Source organism: Lytechinus variegatus, chromosome 4 (genome assembly GCF_018143015.1).
Source record: "Lytechinus variegatus isolate NC3 chromosome 4, Lvar_3.0, whole genome shotgun sequence".
In the NCBI taxonomy this organism is placed as follows: domain Eukaryota; kingdom Metazoa; phylum Echinodermata; class Echinoidea; order Temnopleuroida; family Toxopneustidae; genus Lytechinus; species Lytechinus variegatus.
Window position 1 is genome coordinate 47951949 of NC_054743.1, and position 26496 is coordinate 47978444.

Genomic DNA, 26496 nt, shown 5'->3' on the forward strand with positions numbered 1-26496 from the left:
TACATGTATATATTTTTTTATTTGTCATTTGTTATAAACTTATATTTCTTTCTCCTTTTCATTCTTTTTATGCTTTGTTTATGGGAAGGGGGGGAGCATGACTGTTCTCTTGGTGTGTGTGTGTTTTATATACTGAACAAAATAAAATTTACGAATAGCATGATTGTGTTTTATAATTATATTAAGAGATATCTAGATCATGTAGAAACTTTTAGTCTGTATTATGATTATTCCCTAAATGTGAGTATGAGATATTAAAGAAATAGTTACAGATTCTAATTTTACATTTAGAATAACGATTTTCTTAATATGAATCCTGATTTTATTGATGTTATTCATCTTTTTCACTTGTTATAGCAATTAGGAAGGAATGAATATGATTTTAAATGAAAGGACATACTTAAAAACAACTTTGCCTCCTTTTAAAATAAATATCAAGATATTGTAAAGAATAAATAATTATGATTAAAAAAAAAATTCTGCCGCTTTGATAATCTCTAATCACCATGGCAGTAGCATAGGTTTTTTTAATCGCCCCCCTTCTAAAGAAAATTGATACGAAACGACCTCCAATTTTATGTTGAAGACCTTTTTTTGCTTGTCAAATTCACATTAAAAACATCGAACTCACTGCCGGATCGGGGGGGGGGGCAAAGCCGGCTCGTCCCCCCCCTTGAGAAGCATAATGAAAATTTGTGATGTTAAAAATGGTGTTAAAACCGAACTGTGCCCCCTCCCCTTTTTTTCTTGTCAAATTTTTTTCGGGCCAAATAATTTTTTTTTTGTTAAAAAGATTTCTTTCATTTTGTTTTTTTGGCTTAGCAATTTTTTTTCCTGGACGAAATTTCCTTAATTTTGGTTGGAAAACCTTTCTTCTTTTTTTTTTGCTCGTCAAATTTTTCATTGGAAAAATTTGCCCCCCTTTTGAAAATCATGGTTCCGCCCCTAATTGAGCTCATTTATATGAAGTGCTTACACTGTCAAAAAATAATTTAAACAACACTATTTATTGTGTGATTTGCGCAGTAGTTGTTTAAACATTTTAAATAAGTGTTTAAAATCTTAAACAATCAAGCTTTAATTATTGATAATTTGATATTTGAATTTAATTATTGATAATCAAATTTTGAATTTAAACTGTGTTGTTTAAGATTTTAAATACTTGTTTAAACAATTGTGTGATTCGTGTCGTAAACAGCGTTTTTTCAATCATTTTTAACAGTGTATTTGAATGATTAGGAACAAAAAGTGACATGCAAAGTATCAAATTAATGGTGCAAAATAGGCGACAGGAGATTGATGACATATGAACTTCCATCATCTAGTAATATTGTACTTTTTTCACAATTTTTATAACTGCCCCTTTACATGCTCATGATAAGGCCGTCTGCGGCCCCAAATAAATTCACTAGTAAAGAGCTGAAAAGCGGAAGAAGTAGCCTTTGTGGGTAATTGACATCATTGTTATAAAGTTTACCGCCCTTACCTAGGGATCGGAAAAGTTGGTATTGATCAATTTGAAGAAATATATTACTTTGACCTGTAATCTTAATACAAGTTTCGTTCCCAAATATTATTTTTAAAAACTTGATGCCGCAACGAAACAAAATAGCATTAAGCCGAGATGGGAAAACGGGGAAAGGTAAACAAAGGAGAAAACTATATTTTCATGATTTCCTCGCAAACTTGCGCGGAAGCAAATATTTATAGAGAAAGAAAATCCCGCAAAGCTATCTTTTTCGCCATTGCTTACCCTTCGCTCTCACCATTTCTCATGTTCTTTTTTTTTGGGGGTGGCGTTAGGATGGGGAAGGCCACCCCACCGCCTCCTTGCGACGCACTTGTTACAACGTTCTCGCCAGGTCCACTCTGACGGTTGTCGGCGCGAAGCGACACAAGCCGCACAGCGGCCTCGGTGCGTGCAAAGCACGCACGGGGGGGGGTTCGGGAGGGGGGTGTCCCCCCTCCCTCGCGAAGCGCGGTAGCTATCGAAAATATCAATATCGACGAGCTTAGATTGCTGCTAAATGCACCACATTTTATGTCTGTTTAATGCTTTTCCGGCCACACAGCCGTAACGGTTGCGCGAATTGCGATTGAAGCAGAAAGGCAATTACTTAGATCTATAACTTAAAAAGGTGAAAGGAAATGTCGATCTCATTTTATACTTACAGTTCATTGATTTATGCACATTGATGGCATCGATAAATTAAGTCCATTATTTCAATGTTTAGACCGCTACATCCTTGTAAAAGTGCGATTAATTTTGTGAATGCGTGTTGCTTATGTCAATGACCGACTACATCTACGGACCGCATGCGTAGCCCTTTGAGCTTGCGCTGTGTCACGCCCTTACGAAATCCAAGGATTGTTCCGACTTTTTTTGGAAGCCTCGGAAGTCCAAGTAATGGACATCGGTATTCATGAGAAGGGGTCCCCAATTAACTTATATAATTTGCATGAATTTTTGTTTTGTTTATTCAGATACTCTCTGAAACTAACTCTCATAAGATTTCTGTTGATGATGTTTACACTTATACTCTGTTATCAAGATTCTTTTATCACTGTCAATTATTGCTGCGTTTGTTCGTTACTCACCTATAAAATAATGAATGTGCTCATCACGAGCGTGAGAATTATTTTAGTCATTCATAAAACTTTAATATTACGATTTTGTTATTAATTGCGATTTATAATGTTTTGAAAGTATAGGTTAATTGATAGGAAAAATATTTTTAGGTAATACACTATGTAGGCCTACAAATACAGCGTACAAATAAAAAAGAGAGAGGAAGAGGGGGGGGTTGTAGACGGGAAAGAGCGATAGGGGAGGGGTCGTGGCGTGGACAATGACAAGGGGATATGGAGATCGTGTGTGTGGGATTGGTGAAGAAGTCAATATTCGAAGCGAATATATTTTTTAGAATTCTACTGATGATGATGGCTGAATAATCTTTCTTTACATTTAAATTTAAAAAATATTTTCTTGCATGATGAGTGGGAAGATCGAGGTACGTGATTCAATAAATTGCATCAAAATATCACTTTAGGTGAGTAGTTTTAAATTTACAAAAATTCACGTTTTAACAGTTTATTAAAAGTAAAAATATTTTCTTAATCATAGTATAGCACTCATCCAGCGTAAACAACATGAAGAATATTTGAGGTCACGAAATCAGCTGATTCGCACTCAAACAACAGGTTAAAAGGTCACACACGTGGCACACATTCCAGGTTGGGAAATCGGGAAAGTCCGTTCAAGCACAATGATTGGCTCAAGCCCAAGATAATGAATACTAATCAGATCACGTGCCATCGGCTTTGGCGCGTCTCGTTAACTCATTTCATGAATATCATCCACTCGCAGTAATCAGGCTAACGACGTTGTAAAGCTAACTGTATAAAAGCACAATTCTGATAGAAAATATAACATCAGTGAAATTGAAAAATTCATCCAACGATATTCAAATTATACCAGCAACTCATTGTGGGCGTAAACAACGAAATACATATCCTCTAAAACGTTCACACAATTCGTGAATGAATTGTCAATCCCCCTGTGTACTTCTATCGAAATCTATTGAATCACGTACCCCTCCCGACCCAAGGTGGATTTTTCAATCGCCATAAAGATTATGCAGCCACAATGATCAATCACAGTAGACACATCCATAAATGAATATTAATTTCATTCGCTCCGAACATTGACTTCTTTTCGCCAATCCCCTCCTCCATAAAGTCACAAACATCCCATCATTTGCCCACGACCACCCCCCCCCCCTCCTTTATTTTTTTCTTTCTCCTTCACACAAATCAATTTCAAATAATATTTTATTTTAACACGTAGTTAAGCAAAATTCATAAAGCATTCACTGTGATGATTAAAAACATTTCTCAGGACCGTGACAGGTGCGCTCATTATTCAATTGGCAGGCCATGAGCAATAAAGAACAATACAAATGAAAATACACTGTATGTACGTATAAGTCACATTAAAAAGATGAGTTGTAATGATGTGAATGATATGAATAAAGAACATTACTTATGAAAATTGTAACAGATTCAATGAATATCTGAAAAAAAAACATTCAAACTGAATTAGTTTTGGATCCCATCTAATTCTGGAAGACTCGGATCCCCAGATCAAGGATTTTGATGCCATGTGCGATTTTTTTTCCTGAATGTGGTCGTTGCGAGCGCTAGTGCAGTGATACAGAACTTGGTACACACCGTCGCGAAATTAATCAACACTTTGAAAAAATCGATGTAGAGATCAAGACTTTGGAAATTATGGAGTAAAATCGGAATATAAATGTGAATAAATCATTATGCTGTAAGTAAATGAGTTGGACATTATGTCAATCCATTCCTTTGGCTTTGTCATTATCAACGTGATCTTTGATTAATTTTCTCAATTCGCTCGATCTAGGATGTGTCATCAGAAAAGCATTCAATGAATTCATGTACCGTAGTCGATGTAGCCCCGATGTAGCAAAGGCTGGGACGAGATGAAATTAAAATCCGATCGAATTTTGATATTATTTTTGACACTTTATTTTTGACAAAATAAGTGAATACATCCGCGGATAATATCAAATGAAATTCCTAATAATCTGATAATTACATTGCCCAACCCAGTAACCTATGGTACCCCTCTCAACTCACTTTATTTTTGAGCGTATTTACTACCATTTTAAAGACGTACCGGTAAATAATGTGAGCAATGCGATACGCAAATGCGAGGTAAACATCTTCGCGCTTCCCACAAAAGAGATTGGGCCTCGAGTCGAGGTCGTATCGTATAGCGTAGTGAGTGAGTCAAAGAAATCCCGGGAAGAAATCTAGGACGAAATAATCGTCAAGTTTATTTTAGGATCTGAAAAGCAGATTGTGTTATTAAATATATTCAGTTTTTTTTGTAGATCTAGGCCTGTTTTACAGTTGTCGGGGAAGTTCACGGTTGTCGGATTTCCCCTGAAAATTTTCAGGGTTGTCGGCGCCCGACAACCGTGACGCGTGGTAGCGAGAACGTTGACTTGTTATAGAAAAATGGAAAAGGTTCATGACAAAGGCCTGACTTTTATTGGGATGTTATGACAAAATCTATCACAAAATTTGATTTCTGCATCAATACTTCAGTGGTACTGCAGTAGAAATATAGATAAGCTGATTTAGTGTCATCATTATTATTCATTAATTCTTATAAGCAAAACAATTAAGATATATAAAGAACGGGACGTATTCGAAAAAAGCGCCTCTTGGATGCCAGGAAAACAATCAGATAAGCAAGATTCCCGGCGAATTTATGCATCCTATATGTAATGAGCAATTCAATTCTTTGTAATTACAGGCCTATACTTATCCCGCAGAGATTTATATACTCAATGATTGAGGCTTAAAGAATGCCAACAAGATGAAAGATTACATAGTAATCTAGAAACAAACATATGAATTTTAATCATATTTCATGATCATCTTATAATCTCCGTTCAAACAAATTACAAATTGATATTGATATAAGCATCAAGAGTATATGAAAATGGTTGTTGGATGATAATGAGATTTGCATATATTTTCATTTCATTTATTTATTTTAAATTCTCATTAAAACGTACAACATACAATTCAAACTGACAGAATGATTCATGCATGCACAGTATACAAAATAAATAAAATGGAAAACATAACAAGAGAGAAAGAACAAAATTAAAATATGTGGGAGCCAGCATTGGACTCCGTGATAATGTCTTTAAAATCATTTCACATCACGGAGTCCTCTAGATTCTAGGCTGAGTCAGCGCAGACCTTTCAGTTGCTGGGTTCCAGAAAATGGGCATCAGTATCTTAAAGAGATGATTTGCTGATCACTCAGTAATTTTGATCAACGAATATTTTCACAAGCGTACCTAAGAGAGAGAGAGAGAGAGGGGGGGTAGACTGCCCCCCCCCCTTTGACGAGTCATAACTCATGCAATGGACGTACCCCTGCCCCCATGACGAATCACAACTGATCCCGACGAGCCACAAGTGCCCCCTCTTTTGAACTTGTAGACCTTTTTTTTCTTATTTGCTTGTCAATTTTTTTTCTGGTACGAAATCATTTATTTCTGGTTGAAGACAATTTCTTTTCTTTTTTTTTTGCTTGTCAAATTTTTGGGCAGACGAATTTGCCCCCCCCACGGAAAATTTTGGGTACGCCCCTAAAATATTCCTTTAATATATGAGTATTAATTTATTTCTTCGCTTGTTTATTTACCTATATCTGTAGATTTCTATAATAATAATAATGATAAAAAATTTGTAGTACGACACCATGAGTATTATCTCTCGAAAACAAAGAAGACAAGAAGAAAATTAGAGACAAAAAAAGAGAAGAAAAAAAGAATAAAAAAAAAACAAAGGCGAAAACTAAAAAAAAGGAAGAAAAAAAACCGACCCAAAAATGAAGAGAAGGTAGGGGAACAAAATAACGAGAATAAAAAAAGGGCAAAGGAAAATAAAATAGAACAGAAGAAAAGAAAAAAAATGAAGGAGAAAGGAAAAACAAATAATTCAAAAGAAAACATGTTATTTCTTTCAAAGAAAAAACCAAAGCCTAATGTTGACTTGTTATCAGGCAAAGGGAAAAGCAAGAATTTACGGAACTAGACTCATGAATATTCATGTAATCTTTCTCCGACGCATCGAATGATAGCCTTTTGTCGGGGCCTTAAGTTATATTTTCTATATGGACTTTAGTGCTATTGGCAAATCTGATGAACATGCGAACTTACTAAAATTCACAAATATTACGCATATTCAATTATCATTTTATTTTTTAAGTATATTTTTCTTTTATTGTTTGTTTTTGTTTTTTTCGCCTGTTTGCTGACAAAAATCAAATTTATATCGTTGCCTCGTCAAAAGGCTGCATATCGATCCTCCATTGGTTCCTGTACAAACGACTTTTAATGCACATCGGAAAAACATCCCTCCATTTTTGCCTAGTTTTGGGACATTACTTCTTCGTTTTGAGGATTGTGAATATTGCGGCTTAAGTTGTAAGTATGTATTGATTCCTTCATCCCAATTTCGTACAATATTATTAATAATCATTAAATTCCCGAATCTCTTTTGGCCGGTACGGATCCGGTGAGCTTGGGTGAAACATGTTCGCAGCCCGAACACAGTACGTGTTCGGGCTGCCGCAGTAAGGCAGTGTATATTCTATCATTGAACTAAATAAAAATCATGTCTGTTTCCGTAGACGTACAAATGTTGGCCTTATCACTGTGAAATTGTCACCTCTCACTCTCAGCTCTCTTCTTTGTTGTGTGTGTACGTCATCAATGGTTCAATGGAAAGAAGTCACCGCTGTTGACTGGTTGATAAAATAAATGGCAGTGAATGGACTGGTGACATAAACAGAGATGCCAAGTTCAAAGACCAGATATGCGTGAGATTTTCTGTGAATCTGAGTGAGATCACAGACATTGTGTACAAAGTATATGGGGATAGGCTGTGATAGTTGCGTGAGACAGAGATTTGAGGGGATGAACAAGAGTCCAAAATGCGTGAGTCTCACGCATAATGCGTGAGACTTGGTAGCTCTGCATAAACCACGATAATTCCCAATGTTGAATATTAATAATGTCATGATAAAAAATAGAATTGAAAAAGATATGCTGGAGTCATGTAAAGTTAATGTGCCCAAATATTGACTGACAGAGACACTTCAAAAAAAAGTAAAGGGTAGGGCCTAATTCCATAAAGAATTAATATGACCAAAAAAAAAAAAATATTGAATAATATAAAAATCATGTTTATTTCCGTAGTACAATTTATGTTGAATATTAATGTCATAAAAAATATAATTGAAAAAAATATGGTAAACGGAAATTATTTAGAGCAGTCTACTTACTACCAGAAGCTCTTTTTTGCCAAAAATGGGACGCAGTTTCCAAATATCTGACTTGTAGAGTTGTGTGCCGCTGCCATGATCAATTTTGGCAATTAAATCGAGCTCTGGACTCCAAAATATTTGCTTGATTGTTGATATAATTTATTTTAGCTGCACAAATGCCGATTTTGATTAGGTATTACTGTATTGGTAAATAATAATTTACTTACCAAATGGACCTCTTTCGCCTCTGAACATCGGACGTCTTCGCTCAGCTGTGCGTGACTTCGTTCTGAAAATGAGCGCGCATGTTAAGAGTACGCATTTCCAATTCAATCGGCCTAGATGTCCGATGTTTGAGATCGTGCCATATTTCCTTCCATGGGGAACCCTGCAGCAGCCATTGCAGATTTTTTTTGAGATAGATCGAACATGTGTGGTCTCGGCGGTGATATTTCCGGTGAAAAGCACTTCCCCCTTAAGAGATTCTTTTGGAGTCCATAATTAGCGAGAGTCATAAGAATATCTGGAAGTCAATATGGATTTTACCCCTGGAATATTTTTTTGAGCAGAAACCTGGATCGACTGTGTTCATGAATCTCAATGCATGCAAATTCCTAGACAGCTGGCAGCCGTCTGTTTCAAGGAGTTTTTTAACTTTTTTTTTATTTCTCCTCGTACACAGACGGCTCGCTATCGTGCAGCCACCATTAGGGGACTTGCAATGCAAAATCCCCCCGTCGGGGCTCTTCAATTTTTTGTCTTTAATGAATAAAAAAATTGAAAATTATTGCAACCAAAATGCAAATTAATATTCCCTCTTGGCATTAATTGCCAAAAAACTGAGAAAAATCAAGTTAAAAGGAACAAAAACAGTGACTTACCTCGGCTGTCATGCAAATTCACTTCCCCGTTTTGTCCGATCTTAAGTACATAAACATATGGCCATTGAGTCCCCTGTACAGATCGCGCTAGAACTTCGGTCTCTGTATTTGGTGAGTGAAGCCAACGGAGTTCAGCTGAACAACCAACATTAACAGAGACCGAAGCTTTTGGTCTAGCAAATTCCCTGCCAGTGCAGGTTCCTGTAGTTGTGGGGAAGATCGAGTTGAAGTCATTTTCTTCCAATGTTTGGGGATTTTACTCTAGACCAGCCATTCTCAATTACATTTCTTGAAGTACCACATTTCTTGTTGAGAAGCTGTAATGCTCCACTATCCATTACGCAAACCAGCAATGTATCAGCAGAGGGGTTCAGAGGTAGGGGCAGTGATTTTCCGCGATCGCGGAAAACGGACGGAATTCACGGAAAGGGCCTTTTGAAACGGGAAGTGGCAATATCAAACAGAAAATCATGAAAAACGTATTTTCCCTCAAAATACACAGAATAGCAACACAAATTACTCCAAAATCACAACAAAATGAGAATATTTAATGGCCACAAAACCCCAGAAAACACGATCTCACTTCGCTACAACCATGACAATTCACACATCGTGACTGCACTCGATATCAGCACACTCAATTGTACCCCCGTACCCGGCCGGCCGGGTTGGGCTTCACTGCACTGTACACATATATCATTCCAACTACACGTCGTGTGTTGCTGCCCTCTACGTTTGAAGATGTAAACAGCACGATATCGTGGTCTTAAAATCCAAGATGGCGGATTTGCAAATGCCGTTGACTGATGATAACGATGTAAAAAAAACCCCAAAATTATCGATGAAATATCATTTCACCGTGAAATAATGCTAATAATATGAAAGGTGAGGATGTATGCATGCTAAATCTCTTTGTAAAAAATTTATATACACACGCATAGATGCGATTAGGTCGGTTCAGAAGCAGATACAATTTTGACCAGTGCGAGTGTTTAGGTGTAATTTTGCTGTTCAATGTGGAAACGGAATTGTCACTTTCCCTGTGTACAAAGTCTATGGGGAAACGGAATTTCTGTTTTCTGACATGCTGGAACGGAATTTGAGATTTTCTGAAACGGAAAAGGCAATTTCTTGAAACAGAAAATCACTGTCCCTACAGAGGCCCCTGGTGGCCGGGGGTTAAAGGGGGCAGAGCCCCCAGAAGTTTTGGAATATGAGGCCTTTTAAATTGCCTAGAGGGGCTCTTATTAATATCAACAGAAGAAATACAAATGCCAACAAACTACACAATATTAATATTAGAAGAAAAATGACCAGTAACTTTTTCACAACATACGGGAATGATACCACTAGTTAAGACTGTTCTGCACCAGATCTATTGGCTGAAGTGGCGTAATGAGTAAGAAAAAAAATGAGGGGGCTAGATATGGCAGCTGAAGCAGAAATATTGAACTTTTCAATATAAAAATCTATATTTTGACATTTTTAATTAGGAAAGTAATAAAATGTTCCACTCTTTCCCTTTCCATCTCTTTCTTTTTCTCCTTTTTTTTCTTGACCATGGAACACTTGGGGGCCCCCAATCCCCACCCCCATCTGTATGCCAGTGGCTGAAGTTATGTTCCCCGATTTTGCAAGGGCTGAAAATAAGGCGTTGCACTTCACTAACGCCCGAAGCAAGAGTGCATGCAGGTATTACATCTGAGCATGCATGTATTTCACTTTTACAACTTCAAATTTTATTCGGCTCCGGAAACAAAGTTTCTGCTTGTTATGTCCCAAATTCATATTATTATTTGATGTTTAACTCAACCAAAACATATACTCTGGAAATGCAAAATTTCTCACCGTTGAAATAGAAATCCTACAAACAGGGTTTTCATATCACTTGTGTGGCACATAAACTTTGTCCTTTGTAAGGAGAACACCATCGATCCTCCATAATAAGGGGTTATCGAGTGCTAAATTGGACAAAATTTGAGAAAATAAATTAGCAATTAAGTGTCGAGTAAAGAGTTGTTGTCTCTTTGTATTAAAATGATCACCAAATTCTTATTTTCAGGCTACTGGTAGATTCTTTCTTTCTCCCCAATTTTTACCTTATTTTTACTTTTTATACCGGCTCCCAAGTGCCACTCCGCAAGGCTCGGTGCGCCACCATTTGAGAATCCCTGATCTAGACAGATTGAAATCGATACGCTCCTCGGTGTCCCATCCGTTAACTGACTAAAGTCTTTCACTAGTCCCATAGGATTCATAGTGCAGCCGGTGTATCGCACAACTCTATTGCTTTTGTGAATGCCTGTGAGCTACACATGTAGCCCGCCTTGTGCGTCCTGCTCGATTTCTCCTTATTCCCCCTTTTGGTGGGGGGAAACGGAGTGCAATAAAGAAAAGTTGGTAAAGGACAAGTCCACCCCAACAAAAAGTTGACTTGAAGTTGAATAAAAAGAGAAAAATCCAACAAGCATCAAAGCATAACACTGAAAATATCATATTCGGATGTAAAATAAGAAAGTTAATTACATTGTAAAATTTCACTTAAAGGGGAATCCAGCCTTGGCCATAAAATGTTGTGTTGGGAAGGCGAAAAATAAATTAAACAGAATGGTGAAAGTTTGAAAGAAATCGGACAAGCAATAAGAAAGTTATAGCTGCTTTAAAATTGAAATCACTAATAGAATGTAGATTTCAAATTGGCAACTGGGTATTATGACAAGGGGCAAGGACAACTTTCCCATAGGCCATGTACTTTATTATCAGGGATTTGTGGTTTTCTCCTAAGTACCCATTCCCCTGGGGCAGTAATCTAAATATAATCCAGGCAGTATATTGTTTTATGTCCTCATGAACGAAAAATACAATTTAAAATAAAACTTTTTGGAAAAATGACATTTTAGCCATAATATGTATTGGAGTACATGGAAGAGTAGTCCTTGCCTTACATCACTATGACATCCCATATGTGACAAATTTCAAGTCTCCATGGGTATAGTGATTACCAATATTTACAACATTTAAAAATTCATAACTTTTTTGTTGTTTGTCCAATATTGATCAAACTTTCACCTATCGACTTGTCTGATTTTTCTTTTTCTTATAAAAGCAAGTTTTTATTTGGGTTGGATTCCCCTTTAATTTCATCCAATACAGTTACATACTTTGCCTGATCGGTATGCAAATGATGGGGCTGATGACATCACCCTCTTGTTATTTCCTATGTATTGAATATGAAACATTCAAATTTTCTCCCCATTGTCCTGAGAAAGAAAGGGCAAGTCCAAGAATTTGTGTGTGTTGCATATTGGACATTTCAGAGGATTTAATGACCTGAAAAATAAAATGACTTCAATTAGATTGAATACTGTCGTGATGGTAGATATCTAGGGGAATAATAATCATGCAATAAATGGTGATACATGAGAAAAGATGTGCCGTTAAGTATGGAAAAAAAGAATTTTTTAAACATATTTTTCATTATTATTTTATTATTGTCGTCCCTCCAGCTCACCCCAACCCCCCCCCCTTTCTGTATGTTAAAGCACATCCCTCAACCTTTAACACCAACTCTTGTGTGTTTGTTTTATTTCTGCATTCACAACACATAAAAATTATACATACATTGTTTGCAATATACAGGTGTATGAAAAAATCCACAATGTTTACAACATAATACATAAGTAGAAAAAATGGTTTGGGCATACATGTATATACTTGACATTACATAAATGGAAAAAAAATGGTTTGGGCATATAGTATACTTCACACTAGGATGATAATAAAAAGCAGCACTCCATTTTCTTTTGTTTTGCTTTATGTTTTTATTGCATATATGCATTTCCTAGCCTTACTGGGCCTGTTTCATATCAGGGGAATTCAATGGAAAAAGCTGACGTCAGTTTCGTTCCTGGAAGGCTAATATTATTTTGCGTGTGTATGGATACCATACTTGGGTATCAAGATATTATGATCTAACTTTCCAATTGTCTTCTCTAAATTTGTCGAGAGCAGCAAAAACTGACCATGACGGATAAAATCGCTACAAATGTGGTTCCCTGGCTTTTGATTATGTTATTCTACCGGAAGTTCCATTAATCACTTTAATCCATCGTGGTGCAGTTATTACACAAGTATTCAAATTTGTTTTGAAAAGGTCTTTTATCATCTTTGGAAACAGGGATTGCCCAAATTATCATGTTGGATGGAGCTAGACATGTCGGACTGAACGAAAATGTCCCTTTTTATGCAAATTGCAAAAGCATATATTTTCAATGTTTTGGTACATGTAGGAAGGCCATAGCAGATAGCAATATGTTAAGTGCTTGCAAAGAGTCTGCGTAGAGCCCTTCATCAAATTATAGAAATAAAAAAAAAAAATCTGTCCGACATAATAAACCAAAAATTTTTTTTCTTTGTAAATTATGTTCTATGATGAAAAAAACTATTTGATTTGGGCTACTTGTACATTGAAAGAAACTATGATTCATTATTTTTCAAATATTAATGAATTATTCATCGTTCAATTAAAAATAATGATAAATGATGTACATGTACAGGGTTTTATTTTTTTTTCAATAGATTTAGCAATCAATGCTATTACCACTCAAAGCAGGAAAAAAATCCAATTTAAATCAATCAATAAGTGTTCTTGTATGTACATTTGATTTAGATAAATGCCTCTGTGATAACAATTTCGAAATAGGTCAATACCTTCCAAGTGTATCTTTGCATTGACAAAGATATTGTGAAAAAAAATCAGCAAGAAATTGTGTCATTGCTGAGAGATTAGCATTTAGCTTGTGATCCAGTCAAATATCAGGGTTTTTTCCAAGAAATAATAATACACTGTCCAGCATGTGCTTTAATAATACCTACCTGTGATTGCAGTCTTCAGTGTGTTTCCTTTTTCCTTTTAGATTTCAGGATTTTACAAAGTTTAGTTTATCATTTATGTAATTGTACCAGATCAAGATCCACGTAAATGATGTCAAACACACTGACACCTGGGTTATTCCATCAGGATTATCCCAGTGAGTACACCAGACCCTCTCAGTTTTTGTTGAAGTTTGGTACAGATAAAAATTTCCCATGGGCCAAGCACAATACAATTACAAGAACAAATTAACACAATCGGTCTGTCGGTTTTCGTGCTATGGCCCGTCCTTTTCTCTTTGTTTTGAAAGAAGTGGTTGTGACCTTCAACTTTCAAATGGCCATTGCGTCGTAACGAGTTGACCAATTTTCATGAAACAGGTACTACTCAAAAGGTTTTTCAGAGAGGAATTCAAATTCCAAAACATGCATGAAATATGTATTTTAGCGATTTATAAGGTTATGACCTTTTGACCTTTAATTTGACTTTGAGTTTGACCCCTGGGCGAATGATTTTTAAACTTTATTTTCATGATATACAAAATATGTTAAAACCAGTATTGGTATTTTATTTCCTCACCTTTTAAAACTGTTCCAAAGATACAAATAATCTGCTATGTAATTTCACTCCAATTGCAACCGCCCATTAGCTTGTCTACACACAAAAATAATAATTTGGTCTTATTGCTATTAATAGCCCATTTATCATTTTGTTTATAAAATAGTTACTCTAATTTCCAGATATAATCCTATTGGCCTAAATGTACCCATTTTATCAACTATCCACTTTACAGTACCATGTACTGTATAGTCCATTTATGAAATATGATCTGCTCTATGAACAAAATTTTCATTTGACCAACATTGTGTAGGCAATGGGTTATGAAAACAGCAGTTACTGTACTGTACATGATTAGACAATTGCACAAACTGTATTTGCAGAAGATGATATATAACTGGATAGTCCTGGAAAGTGAGTCAACATGTACATGTACATTAGTTTTCCAAAAACAATTTTTTTTTATGGTTCTAAAAATTGGAATGAAACTAATTTCTTTACCCCCAAAATTGATGAACTTCCTCTCCATCTTTCTCTATATTCATACTCTTTAATACGTAAAGGCCTGGTCACACCGCCCGAGCGTTGTTGGAGCGGTCGTGGAGCGGTAGGGAGAGAGGGTCGAATTTCGCTCACAAAATGGGGGAAAAAATCGAAAACAAAATAAAAACAATCGTAATCGAAAATGGTGAACAGTAGAGAGCGGTGATGATTTTTTCTCTCCGCTCCACGACCGCTCCAACAACGCTCGGGCGGTGTGACCAGGCCTTTACTCGTAGTAATGAAAATTAGTTAGGGAATAAAGGTAGGAATGGAATTTCAAAGGATATCATTATGTACATGTACAGTGTAGGTCTATAATTGTGATCATTTTTAGCAATATATCAGAGGATAGAATTCTACATGTAGTACATGTACACCTGTTGAGGAGGGGGTTTACACTTTGAATATCCTTTGATATAAAAAGGGTATACTCAGATTCTTATTCATTTTTTTTGTTATTTTTATTTTTTTTCCGGGGGCAGAGGTTTGAGGACTGGATCCTGAACTCCTACAAACCCATCTTTTGCGGCAAATGTTCCATGCCTTGACCAGGCACATCACTGTACAGTGAAGTATAACCCCCCCCCCTTACATGTATTTTGCAGAGACTAGGTTTTGCATCGTCCATAATGCACAGTCGCAAGTAGCAAGACTTGCTTCATTCACCACTGTGGCTGCTCCTATCAACACAGACAGATAGTTTGTAGTTGAGTCATCTACATTTATAAATTGTTTAATTATCAAATTTGAGTCTGCGCTAATACCACCCCCTACATTGTACCTGCACTCCACCCCTTCCAATTGTATTTTAATTCCCCCCCCCCCCTCCCCCTGATGCAGCCTATGATACAGACACAGATCGTTTGCAGTAGACACAGTTGGGGCATGTAAAGGTCCTCTCTCCCTAATGCACTTTTCACCTTCACCTCGTATTTGCACACAGTACATGTAGTTTGAGATTAGTCACTCAAAGTTTTCTCAACAAGACATTTCCTTCCTTTTAGAAGTCAAATTTTATGTACATGAGCATGCTTCAGTAAATATGCAAAATTCGATGAGGCATTACTTGCATTATGAACATTTTGTTGAGAAAAAAGACGACTATCAACAAAGTACATGTACATGTTTTGTATACAATATACAATGATAAATAGCCGCTCAGAATCCAAAGATTTTATGGAAGGTACATACATGTACCATTGGATGGCAAAGTACTTACAGTTCTGTATAAATAGCAAGTTTTGTGCAATGGAGCCGAAGTGGTCCCTCTATACAAGTGGTTGCCATGGCTGGTTTCACTGTATCAAGCAACTGATTAGCAGGTCTTTTCTTTTTTTTAATACACCTGTCACCTATGATTTGTGAGGGGGAAGTAGCCCCCCTTTCAGGATGTAACTATCTGCCTTGCTGCTATTTATACGAAGATTGGCAACTCACATTAGTCATCTAGGTCAGTGATGTCTTCTAATGTACGGTGCACAAGAAGAGTTCCTGTAGTTCTATAAAGTACACATACTGTACACAGGAGCCAAGTAGTGATAACCTTTGTACAACTTCAAATTGCAGGGGCAGAATTATTTTTTGTGAGCAAATTAAAGAGACATACTGCAGTTGGCATCACTGTTTGGGTAGTACAGTGTGTCTCAAGAAATTTTCACCTTGTATGGTGTGGGTTTATGAACGAAGAAAGGATGAAACGTTTTGACAATACTGCAGAATGTAGCATCACATCTGTTGGCTCTGGAGTGTGTAGTCATTGCCTAAGTCTACGAGGAGTGCAGTGCATCTCATGGGAATTGGAATGTGGAATCACCGCTGAATATTTGCACATGTAATAATATAGACCGCCTCAAGAAAATTGATCGTGATTATTGTTTGACTTGAATTTGAAGACTGACAGCTATTTTTTCTACCATGTGTATGCTAGGTACGTGGAAACTTTACCAACACAGGATGATGCAGGGAGGGGGCATGCATCAAGGTAAGACGTCTTTTAATACGAAAAGTATTTCATTATTTTTCAACAAAAAATTATATGAAGATGACATTGCATTTTAAATATCAATCAAACAAGTGAGGAAGTATAAAATATGCGTCGTCATTGGCCTGGAAACTGTACAGAGAATCATTCGTATTCAGTATTCACTCTGGACATTAATAGTGATAGGCATATTTCAAGATTTATAGCAGATCATTTTTTTTTAATGAAATAAGTAATGGTTTTCATGGACAGTTTTGCTCAGAGCCAATCGGATGCAAGGATTTTCATAGCTTATAACGATCATTGATAACCACTGATGATTTGTTTCATGATATGGTCTTATGTACAGTATACACTATGTTCACTATCAAAGAAACATGTTATGTTGTCTTCATTGCAAACTGCAAGTTCATATTGCATCATTTGTTTTATCAACACATGCTCATTATCACAAAGGAAATAGGATGTTGATATGGAAACTGATACTGAAACTAGTGTTGTCAGTCGGTCCGGGATCGGGATGAATTCCTGGCGGTCTGAGGCTCCGAGACGGTTCCGAGACGGTTCCGGGATCAATCAACTTAGACCGTATCCCGGCAGGAAAATAAAATCAATAATGGCCAAATTCATGTTGTAATATTTCCCTAATTAGTAATTGTACTTACGAAATACGAGAGAACAATTTAGTTCAACTGGCTGTGTGCACATGCACCTCGAAATATTACGCAATTACATAGCTATCTGTACTTGTCGATCGCATGAGCATGCACGCAATCTAGCTTTGCACACGGCTCCGAGAGATATACACAGACAACAATCGTCTACTGTATAGTCTCATGTGCAGACCTCTTTCGCCTCAGTTCGTTTTACTGAGTCATTCATTTACCCCATACTTTCGAGTTGAATCTGCTATGATATGTATGGACTAGTGAATTTATCATGAAATAATTTACTAACAATTGACGATGATGATCTATGAGTATTTGCAAATTTAGTCATTTAAAAAAAGTCGCCATTAATTTTGTGATGATTGTATTTGTTGGGGTATTTTTTTGCGAAAGGGTTTGCAAATAACAACTAGACGAATGCGTATCATGTTTCAGCTGGTTAGAGCCGGGAGAGAGAGAGAGAGAGAAGGGGGGGGGGGGACCGGGTACGGGAAGTGCTTGGTCGTTCACGACTGGGGACCATCCGTCATCTGTTGACTTGATGTTTACAATTGCAAACCAGTCGGTCAAATCATGGAGCTGTTAATAGCTCTATGGTCAAATCATTTCTCCTAGATATATTTCGACTTAAATTATAAAATTGTACCAAAACGCTGTTAGAATTGGCGATGTTTAAAGTGGCGTTGTTTAAACTTTGAAACAACATTGTTTTGAAAGTCATATCATACCCTATATGTTGTAAAAATATGTTGTTAAATGCATCAAACAAATTATCAATGATATTAACAGTTTTAAATGATATCGTTGGAAATTGCAAAAAATATTTAAAAACAAACTGTTTAAAGTTTAAAATTTTTTTTATTGGTTTAATAGTTTAAAAATAGTTGTATATTGACTGGCTTAAACAATGTTTCTTAATATTTAAATAGTTGTTCAAAATATTTTTTTACTGTGAATAGTCTGAGTATCTATTCAAATAATGTTTTCTCGATCGAAAGTAATTCATGATTAAAGAAAAAATGAGTTTGTTGTTTTGATGCGAAGTGCCGGCCGCCGGGACTAATCTTGTGTAAATTTCCAAATAAGCTTCTCTGATAAGATAGTATTCACTTTTCTCAGTAGTAGTGATATCAAGGAGATATCTCCTTGGTGATATCATACTGTTCAGAGTTACGAGAGAGTGAAACTGAAAGTTAATCCATATTCCGGGCTAGCTAGGGCCACAGGCGCACTGACAAGACATTACGCAATTTGCTTATAACTGTCAACCACGTGCGCACCGACCACAGATCAGTGGCACCGACACGTCACGTGTGTTATTGGACTGTCAGATCAGCAGCTGGGTCGACTCAAACATAATTCGGGTCATGTCAGTGGTCATTAATGTTTACAGTTTGCGGTGGTGGCATGCTTTGACCATAAAAGCTCTATGCTTTGACTGTCTCATCATTATTTTCCCCACGTTTTGAGTGAATGTTTACAATTTGCGGTGGTGGCATGCACACTTTGACCATGGAGCTAACAGTTAATAGTTGGGTCAATCCACGTCAAATCAACCAATTTTCAGACAATTTGTCACCCGACCCCCTTCGATTTTCTTTAAACTCGCACCAAATGTTCCCCCAAATGTCTGACGGAAAAATCTGAAATATTTTGCCCCAAGGTCAAACGGTTGCTAAGATACGGCCTCCCTTAGCAACCAATGCGTGGCCAAACAACCAAGTTTTAAAAAAAATTGCTATTTTTGATCGACTGCTGCAACCAAGTTTGATGAGGTAGAGTGCTTATTTTCTGGAAATTGGAAGAACTTTTTAGTCTTAACATGCACAGTATATTACGGCACGGATCTGACCAGCCGTTATTGCGCACAAGGTCGCCGAAAATGGTGTTAAGCATCAAAGTCAGTGATTTCGGGTGCATGTTTGGAAGCTCATAACTTCCAAATTCAATTAGCTTCTAGCCCAATATCATGCATATTTGAAGACTATCACTTGCTCAACAGACCTACAAAAAATTGGCCCAAACGTGCGCGTCGATTTCTTGTAGGGCGCCCTCAAAGTTGGATTTTTTCTAAAAGTTGCCAAGTTCAAGGTCACGGATCACCCCTCGTCCCATCGAGGAACAACACCAATTTCTGTATACTGATAGACAATTACCTATATTTTCATGGGATACTTAAAATTTTTTGTGACCGAAATGTTTAATAGCTTGTTTACGCATTCGAAAATGGTCGTAAACACCCCAAAACCAATGCAAAACGATACATACAGGTTTATCAGCACACTTCACATTGCAATAAATCAGAAATGAAAAGCCAACAAACACTGGTATTGTCTGTAATGGTAGTCTGTAATTAGTACTAAAAGGATATGCATCACAAATAGTTTGACTTATTGGCAATGACCTTGAAAAATACAGCTGAAAATCATTATAAACAATAAATCAGGTCAATTTTCCGTGATTATAGGGCACTAAACTGTATTTACACGTACTTTCACTTGTGTGTCATTTCAAAACAAATGATGATTTTAAGCTGATAATTGCAAATCCTGTTCCTTTCAGGTTGTATTTTAATATCCAAATAATACATAAAGTCACATCTTTATCTTTTGACCTTGACATTGATCTAAAAATAGCTGAAAATGCCTTAAAATTAGCATATTCACAACACCCGTGAGTTTTACAACACATTTCAGAATTGATTTTCTCACAGACTAAAAGCCTGATCATGTTGATATTTGCAGTACTGATAGTCCATAATGAGTACTTGGATGATCTTTTATTAATTCATTCTTTTTCACACCACAATGACCTTGAAAAAATGGCTGAAATTCACCCAAAATCTTTAATCCGCCAATATCCCACCATTAAAGGTTGTTTACACCGACTTTCAGTTATGTGTCATTTCAACACAAATGATGATTTTAGGCTGATAATTGCAAATCTTGTTCCTTTTAGGTTGTATTTTAATATCCAAATGATACATAAAGTCACATCTTTATCTTTTGACCTTGACATTGATCTAAAAATAGCTGAAAATGCCTTAAAATTAGCATATTCACAACACCCGTGAGTTTTACAACACATTTCAGAATTGATTTTCTCACAGACTAAAAGCCTGATCATGCTGATATTTGCAGTATTGGTAGTCCATAATGAGTACTTGGATGATTTTTTATTAATTCATTCTTTTTCACACCACAATGACCTTGAAAAAATGGCTGAAATTCACCCAAAATCTTTAATCCGCCAATATCCCACCATTAAAGGTTGTTTACACCGACTTTCAGTTATGTGTCATTTCAACACAAATGATGATTTTAGGCTGATAATTGCAAATCTTGTTCCTTTTAGGTTGTATTTTAATATCCAAATGATACATAAAGTCACATCTTTATCTTTTGACCTTGACATTGATCTAAAAATAGCTGTATATGCCTTAAAATTAGCATATTTACAACAACCGTGAGTTTTACAACACATTTCAGAATTGATTTTCTCGCAGACTAAAAGCCTGATCATGCTGATATTTGCAGTATTGGTAGTCCATAATGAGTACTTGGATGATCTAATATTAATTAATTTTTTTTTACAACACAATGACCTTGAAAAGATGGCTGAAATTCACCCAAAATCTTTAATCTGCCAATATCCCACCATTAAAGGTTGTTTACACCGACTTTCACTTATGTGTCATTTCAACACAAATGATGATTTCAAGCTGATAATTGCAAATCTTGTTCCTTTGAGGTTGTATTTTAATATCCAAATAATACATGCACCCGAAATCACTGACTTTGATGCTTAACACCATTTTCAGCGACCTCGTGCGCAATAACGGCTGGTCAGATCCGTGCCGTAATATACTGTGCATGTTAAGACTAAAAAGTTCTTCCAATTTCCAGAAAATAAGCACTCTACCTCATCAAACTTGGTTGCAGCAGTCGATCAAAAATAGCAAATTTTTTTAAAACTTGGTTGTTTGGCCACGCATTGGTTGCTAAGGGAGGCCGTATCTTAGCAACCGTTTGACCTTGGGGCAAAATATTTCAGATTTTTCCGTCAGACACTTGGGGGAACATTTGGTGCGAGTTTAAAGAAAATCGAAGGGGGTCGGGTGACAAGCATTTGTTGATTTGACATGGATTGACCCAGTTCTATGCTTTGACTGTCTGGTGCACCGCCAGTGCGCAATGTACATGTAGGTATACACTTTTGGATTGCATTTGTGCATGGAGATATGTTTCGGGATTCGGGACGATCCGAGATCCCGATAAGGAAATTTTGAAGTTGCCGGGACGGTTTCGGACCGGGATTTTTTTTCTAGATAACAACACTATACTAACTGAAACCTACCCAAGACAATTACTTAATACAAAGTCAATCCCTGTTCAAAAGCTGAGCGCCACGCAAGATCCTATCTGTTATCCGCCATAATTTAAACATCAAAACAAATACATGAACAAGCCTCCACAATTCACACAACAGACGAGAAAAAAGCAGGACGTGAGTGTTCATTTCATACATTTTTAAAGCTTTTTATTCGTCACAAAACATTCAAAATATACAAAAAATGTGTTGCATCTTCATTCAAACAACATCGTTCTGTACTCAAAATTACTTAACTTGAAACATGGCCCTGCCGAGGCAAATTCACTCGCAAGCACAGCTAGCTGCGAGAAAGCAGCCGGGATAATCTAGGACGATTCTTCCTGTTAATCCGCTTTAATCTGTACAGTGCGCTGCCGATAGCTGCATCTAGTGGCAAGATACATCCTGTTCACTAATCACCGCAGCAGGGGGTGTGCCCGCGGGGTGCACGCTGCAAATACAATATTGATGTGCTCCCTTAGTAAAGTAAGCACAGAATTCCATAAAATGTCAGACAATTTTCAAAACAAAATTAATAGCTTTTCCCACATATGCCTTTTTGTGTTAGGGATCAAAAGTATTATCGGTTTTCAGCTAAGATTTCATGATTTTACAAAGATAAGGTTTAAAATGTACTGGAGATCTTTGATAATATAGTGGCATTTAACTGATTTTTATCATCAAATAATTACTGCTGCAACCACTTTGTTTTATCTTTGATAATACTTCCAGAAATTGAAAATTCATGTAGTTTATAAAGTTTGTGTTTATTATTAAGAAATGAAAACTTGCATAATTTCTCTGTTTCCCCTCTCTTGCTCCTGACCTGTAGACTGGCGAATAACAGCAGAAGACAGAGCAAAGCATGACAATCAGTTCAACCAACTCAAGCCAGTCAATGGCTTCATTACTGGTGAGTTTATAGACTACCAAAGTGTGATGTCATCAATTTTCACTTTTGCATATACCAGCGTTTTTGACACCATATTTTTGGTGGAGCATGATGAAAACTCCCACAATACAAATTTGGTGAGAATCGGTCCATTGGTCCCCAAGATACATGTAGGACCTCATGAATACATGTAATTAGCCCCATTGAAGTCATTTTATTATTGGACTGGTTCCTAACATTTACATCCAGGCCAATAGACTGACTTCAATGGGACTAATTATGTATTCATGAGTTCATATCTAGGGCCTCCATGGACCGATTCCCACCAAATTTTGGTTGTGGGTTTTTTCATCATGCTCTATCAAAATACAGTATCAAAAACGCTGAAATGCTGTTATAAAAAAGAGGGTTTTTTGTGATGTCATCAATTCTGTACTATATAGTAGGACCAATCCCCCCCCCCTCCAAATTCTCTCATCGGCAAATTCATCCTGATCTACCATGATTCAGAAAATACAGGTCTGTGTTTCATGAAGTTGAACGATTGGTGATCCTTTAGGTGCTGTGTAATCATAATCAATAAAAATTTGGTCTATGTTTGCTCACAAGAAAGGGTCACTGGTCAGTTGTCTGTGTATGCATGAATGAAGAAAAGCTTCCAGGAACACCCTCCAGGTATTTTTGCCAGTGTTGGGTAAAAAGCATGCAACACTTTAAAAATAGAAACATTAACCGCTACCTGAGTTTATGAAATGCGTACAGACATGTAGTTTTGATATTTCTGGGTTCTTTGAAGGTTTGTGTGAACACATCCTTGTCATTATGCCTTGAATCTTGAAGAGAAATCCCTAATAGCAGCTTCAAAGCTGTCCTGGGATGAGAACAAGTCTGTGTATCAGTGCAAGGTGCCATGTCTGATGCTTCTTTGCCCCCCCCCAAAAAAAAAAAGTAAATGTAAACATGATACATGTACTAGGAGGCTCGTTTATATTGAATGTTCACATTTCTGGGGTAGTATAAGATTTGTATGGATGCATCCTTGTCCTACAAACATGTACATGTAATGTATAATTAAGAACAGCTGTCTTTAAGGCAATTGATCAAGTTGCACATGTTGTCTTCACATTTCTGGGTTATAGGTTTGTGTGAACACATCCTAGTTATTATTCCTGATGCTGTTTTGCCCCATAAAAGAAACAAAGAGTGAAAAAAAATAGTAGAGAGACCGGGGTTAGTTGGAACATGGGGTAAGTTGAAACATTGTAATTTTCTTCAAAGCCTGTAAAATAAATTTATGCAATACTGCCCTCAATTTATTGCTATTAATAATACAACACTATCGAATTATTATTGCAATAATTGAGGGCAGTATTGCATAAATTTATTTTACAGGCGTTAAAGAAAATTACAATGTTTCAACTTACCCCATGTTCCGACAAACCCCGGTCTCCCCTAATGTGAACATTATACATGTAGACCCATTTGTATACATGTACATGTAGATAGTTCACATTTCTGGGCTAGTAAAGATTAGTATGAACGCATCCTTGTCCTATATACATGTAATCTATAATTCAGAACAGTTTTCTTCGGGCGATTGATCAAGTGGCAAAGTTTTCCCACCCTAGACTGATGTCCGAGTTGATAAGCAGATGGATTTCTGTAACTTGATCGGTGAACAGTTTTGTTGTGTGGAGCATGTGATGCTGTTACTGTAGATATTTCCTTCAGAGTTATTCATTTCCTTTATTACAGGAAAGGGGTTTGCACACCATGGGTATATCCTCCCCTCGTCTAGGTTCATACATGTACCTGTTATAGATGAAGTAGGGCTTGTGTACATCTATATACATGTAGATGTTGTTAAACCTCCACGTTATAAACTCCACCATGCCAACCTACAAAGATCATAAATGTTGTACAACGCCTACTTAGCTTGTTGTACGCGATCAAATGGGAGGCTGAATGTCACACATTCGTACCGTTGCACACAAGACGTACCATCCAAAATGTACCATTGCACAGCTTTAGGAGGTGACGTCACAATGCGATTTCATTGAATAAGGTGACAATGCGCGTACAGCCCGCTGGCTAAATGCGCAATGCTGTCCAAGATCATGTGCGCTTGTGGGCCCGGCTTGTGGGATTTTGCTTTTCGCTTTCAATATTTTTGCTCCCTTTTCATAGATTACTGGAGGGAAAAACTCTTTTTTTTTTCATATTTTCGCTAGATTCCGAGGCATTGTACAACACAAATAGCGAATATTCTTATTCGTGCAATGGTGCGAGATTTCGCATTCAGTGAAAGAAAGAAACGCTCTATTCAACTCGGCTAACGCCTCGTTGAATAGAGCATCTTTCTTTCACCTCATGCGAAATCTCGCACCATCGCACTCATGCCTATTCGCTATTTGTATATTGTTTATCACTAAACTCAAGTATCTGTACCAACATGTACTACATGTGTGTGGGTACTTATTTTATAATGAAGTTCAATGCTCTATAATGTTTATTGCAGAATTTGGCAATTTTCACACCATAAACACAACCCTCGAAATACGTTTTTTTTTGTCTGAGCGCATTGAAGTACATATGTGTGTACTATACAGTAGGCCTGTATATGCTACGTGTACAGTACTCTGGATTTGTGGCACAAAAAGGTATGGTACATGTACGTGTGTTATGATAAAGATTTTGAATCAATCTGAAATTAAAAAAAATTAGTTTTCTTCGGTCTTTATCACTTCTGGTTTTATCTTTCTCCCCAGCTTTCCTTGATTGTATCTAAATGTATAACCAGGCTAATTCTTTGAATGCTCTAATGAATCGGTAATGTGTACATGTAACACATGTACATGTATGTACAATTTTTAACACTTAATTTGTACACTGTACTTTCAACACACTCTCCTTTCCAGCCTTCAGGCAATGTTGTCACATTCAAGCATGTACACATATTCAATAGAAATGGTTTTGTTGAAAATGTTTTCACACCATACAGTATAATGTAGGTGTCTTTGTGGAAGAATTTTATAAAAAATGTAAAAAAAGACAAGGGATTCAGAAAAAAAATTGAAGACAAGAATTCAACAAGAATAGTTTGCAACTGTGTTCTTGGCTTTCCCTGTCGCTGTTTGGAATACAAAAAAGATCACTTGGGGTAGCCTCAAGATTAGGAAGTTATTCATTATCATTATGTACTTCCCTGAGATTGAGAGTAGACTACACTACATGTCCTATAGATGTCTTGAAATTGATAGTTTCTATTTGTTATTTGTAAAAATTATGAAACTAAACCATTGTTAAGAAATAATTATGCATCATTAAGTGCTTTGATGCTTTGTCTATGCAATACATATTTGTTTCACAGCCCCAGGATATGTATTTTCCCCTGTACAGTATGTGTGAAAATATTTTTTTTCCTCTATATCATTTATGTTATTTTCTACAGGTGAGGCTGCTAGAGGATTTTTCATGTCATCAGGGCTGCCGCCACAAGTACTTGGCCAAATATGGTATGAAAGTGACCCTTAACCCCCTCCCCCACTCCCTTTCCCCTTCCTCCCCCTCCCAACGTTCCTCTCTGTCTCTTTCTCTTGTCTTTCCTCCACTTCTCTTCCTCTTCTCTCTTGGGCCTTTGTCCTCTTGTTAGACCTTAATCTCCTTTATTCTTATTCTGCCTCTTTCTCTCTCTCTCAATTATCCTTCCACCTCTGCCCCCCCCCCTTCTCCATCCTGAAAGGTTACAGGTCAAGTCCATCCTAGAAATGGTTGATTTGAATCAATTTAATTGTAAAAAAATAAACATGCATATAATTAACTCTGAAAAAAATTATCAAATTTGGAT

The 26496-nt window shown here is 36.7% G+C and overlaps 1 protein-coding gene across 1 annotated transcript in view; it reads left to right on the forward strand.

The window, feature by feature from the left end:
• The window catches only part of LOC121414208 (intersectin-1-like), a 102705-nt gene that overhangs the window by 1667 nt on the left and 74542 nt on the right, over nucleotides 1-26496 (forward strand). Inside the window, exons 2-4 of the mRNA XM_041607293.1 lie at nucleotides 16665-16718; nucleotides 22590-22670; nucleotides 26101-26164. Coding sequence (XP_041463227.1) covers nucleotides 16691-16718; nucleotides 22590-22670; nucleotides 26101-26164 — 173 coding nt within the window. The 5' untranslated portion in view covers nucleotides 16665-16690. The remainder of the gene's footprint in view (nucleotides 1-16664; nucleotides 16719-22589; nucleotides 22671-26100; nucleotides 26165-26496) is intronic.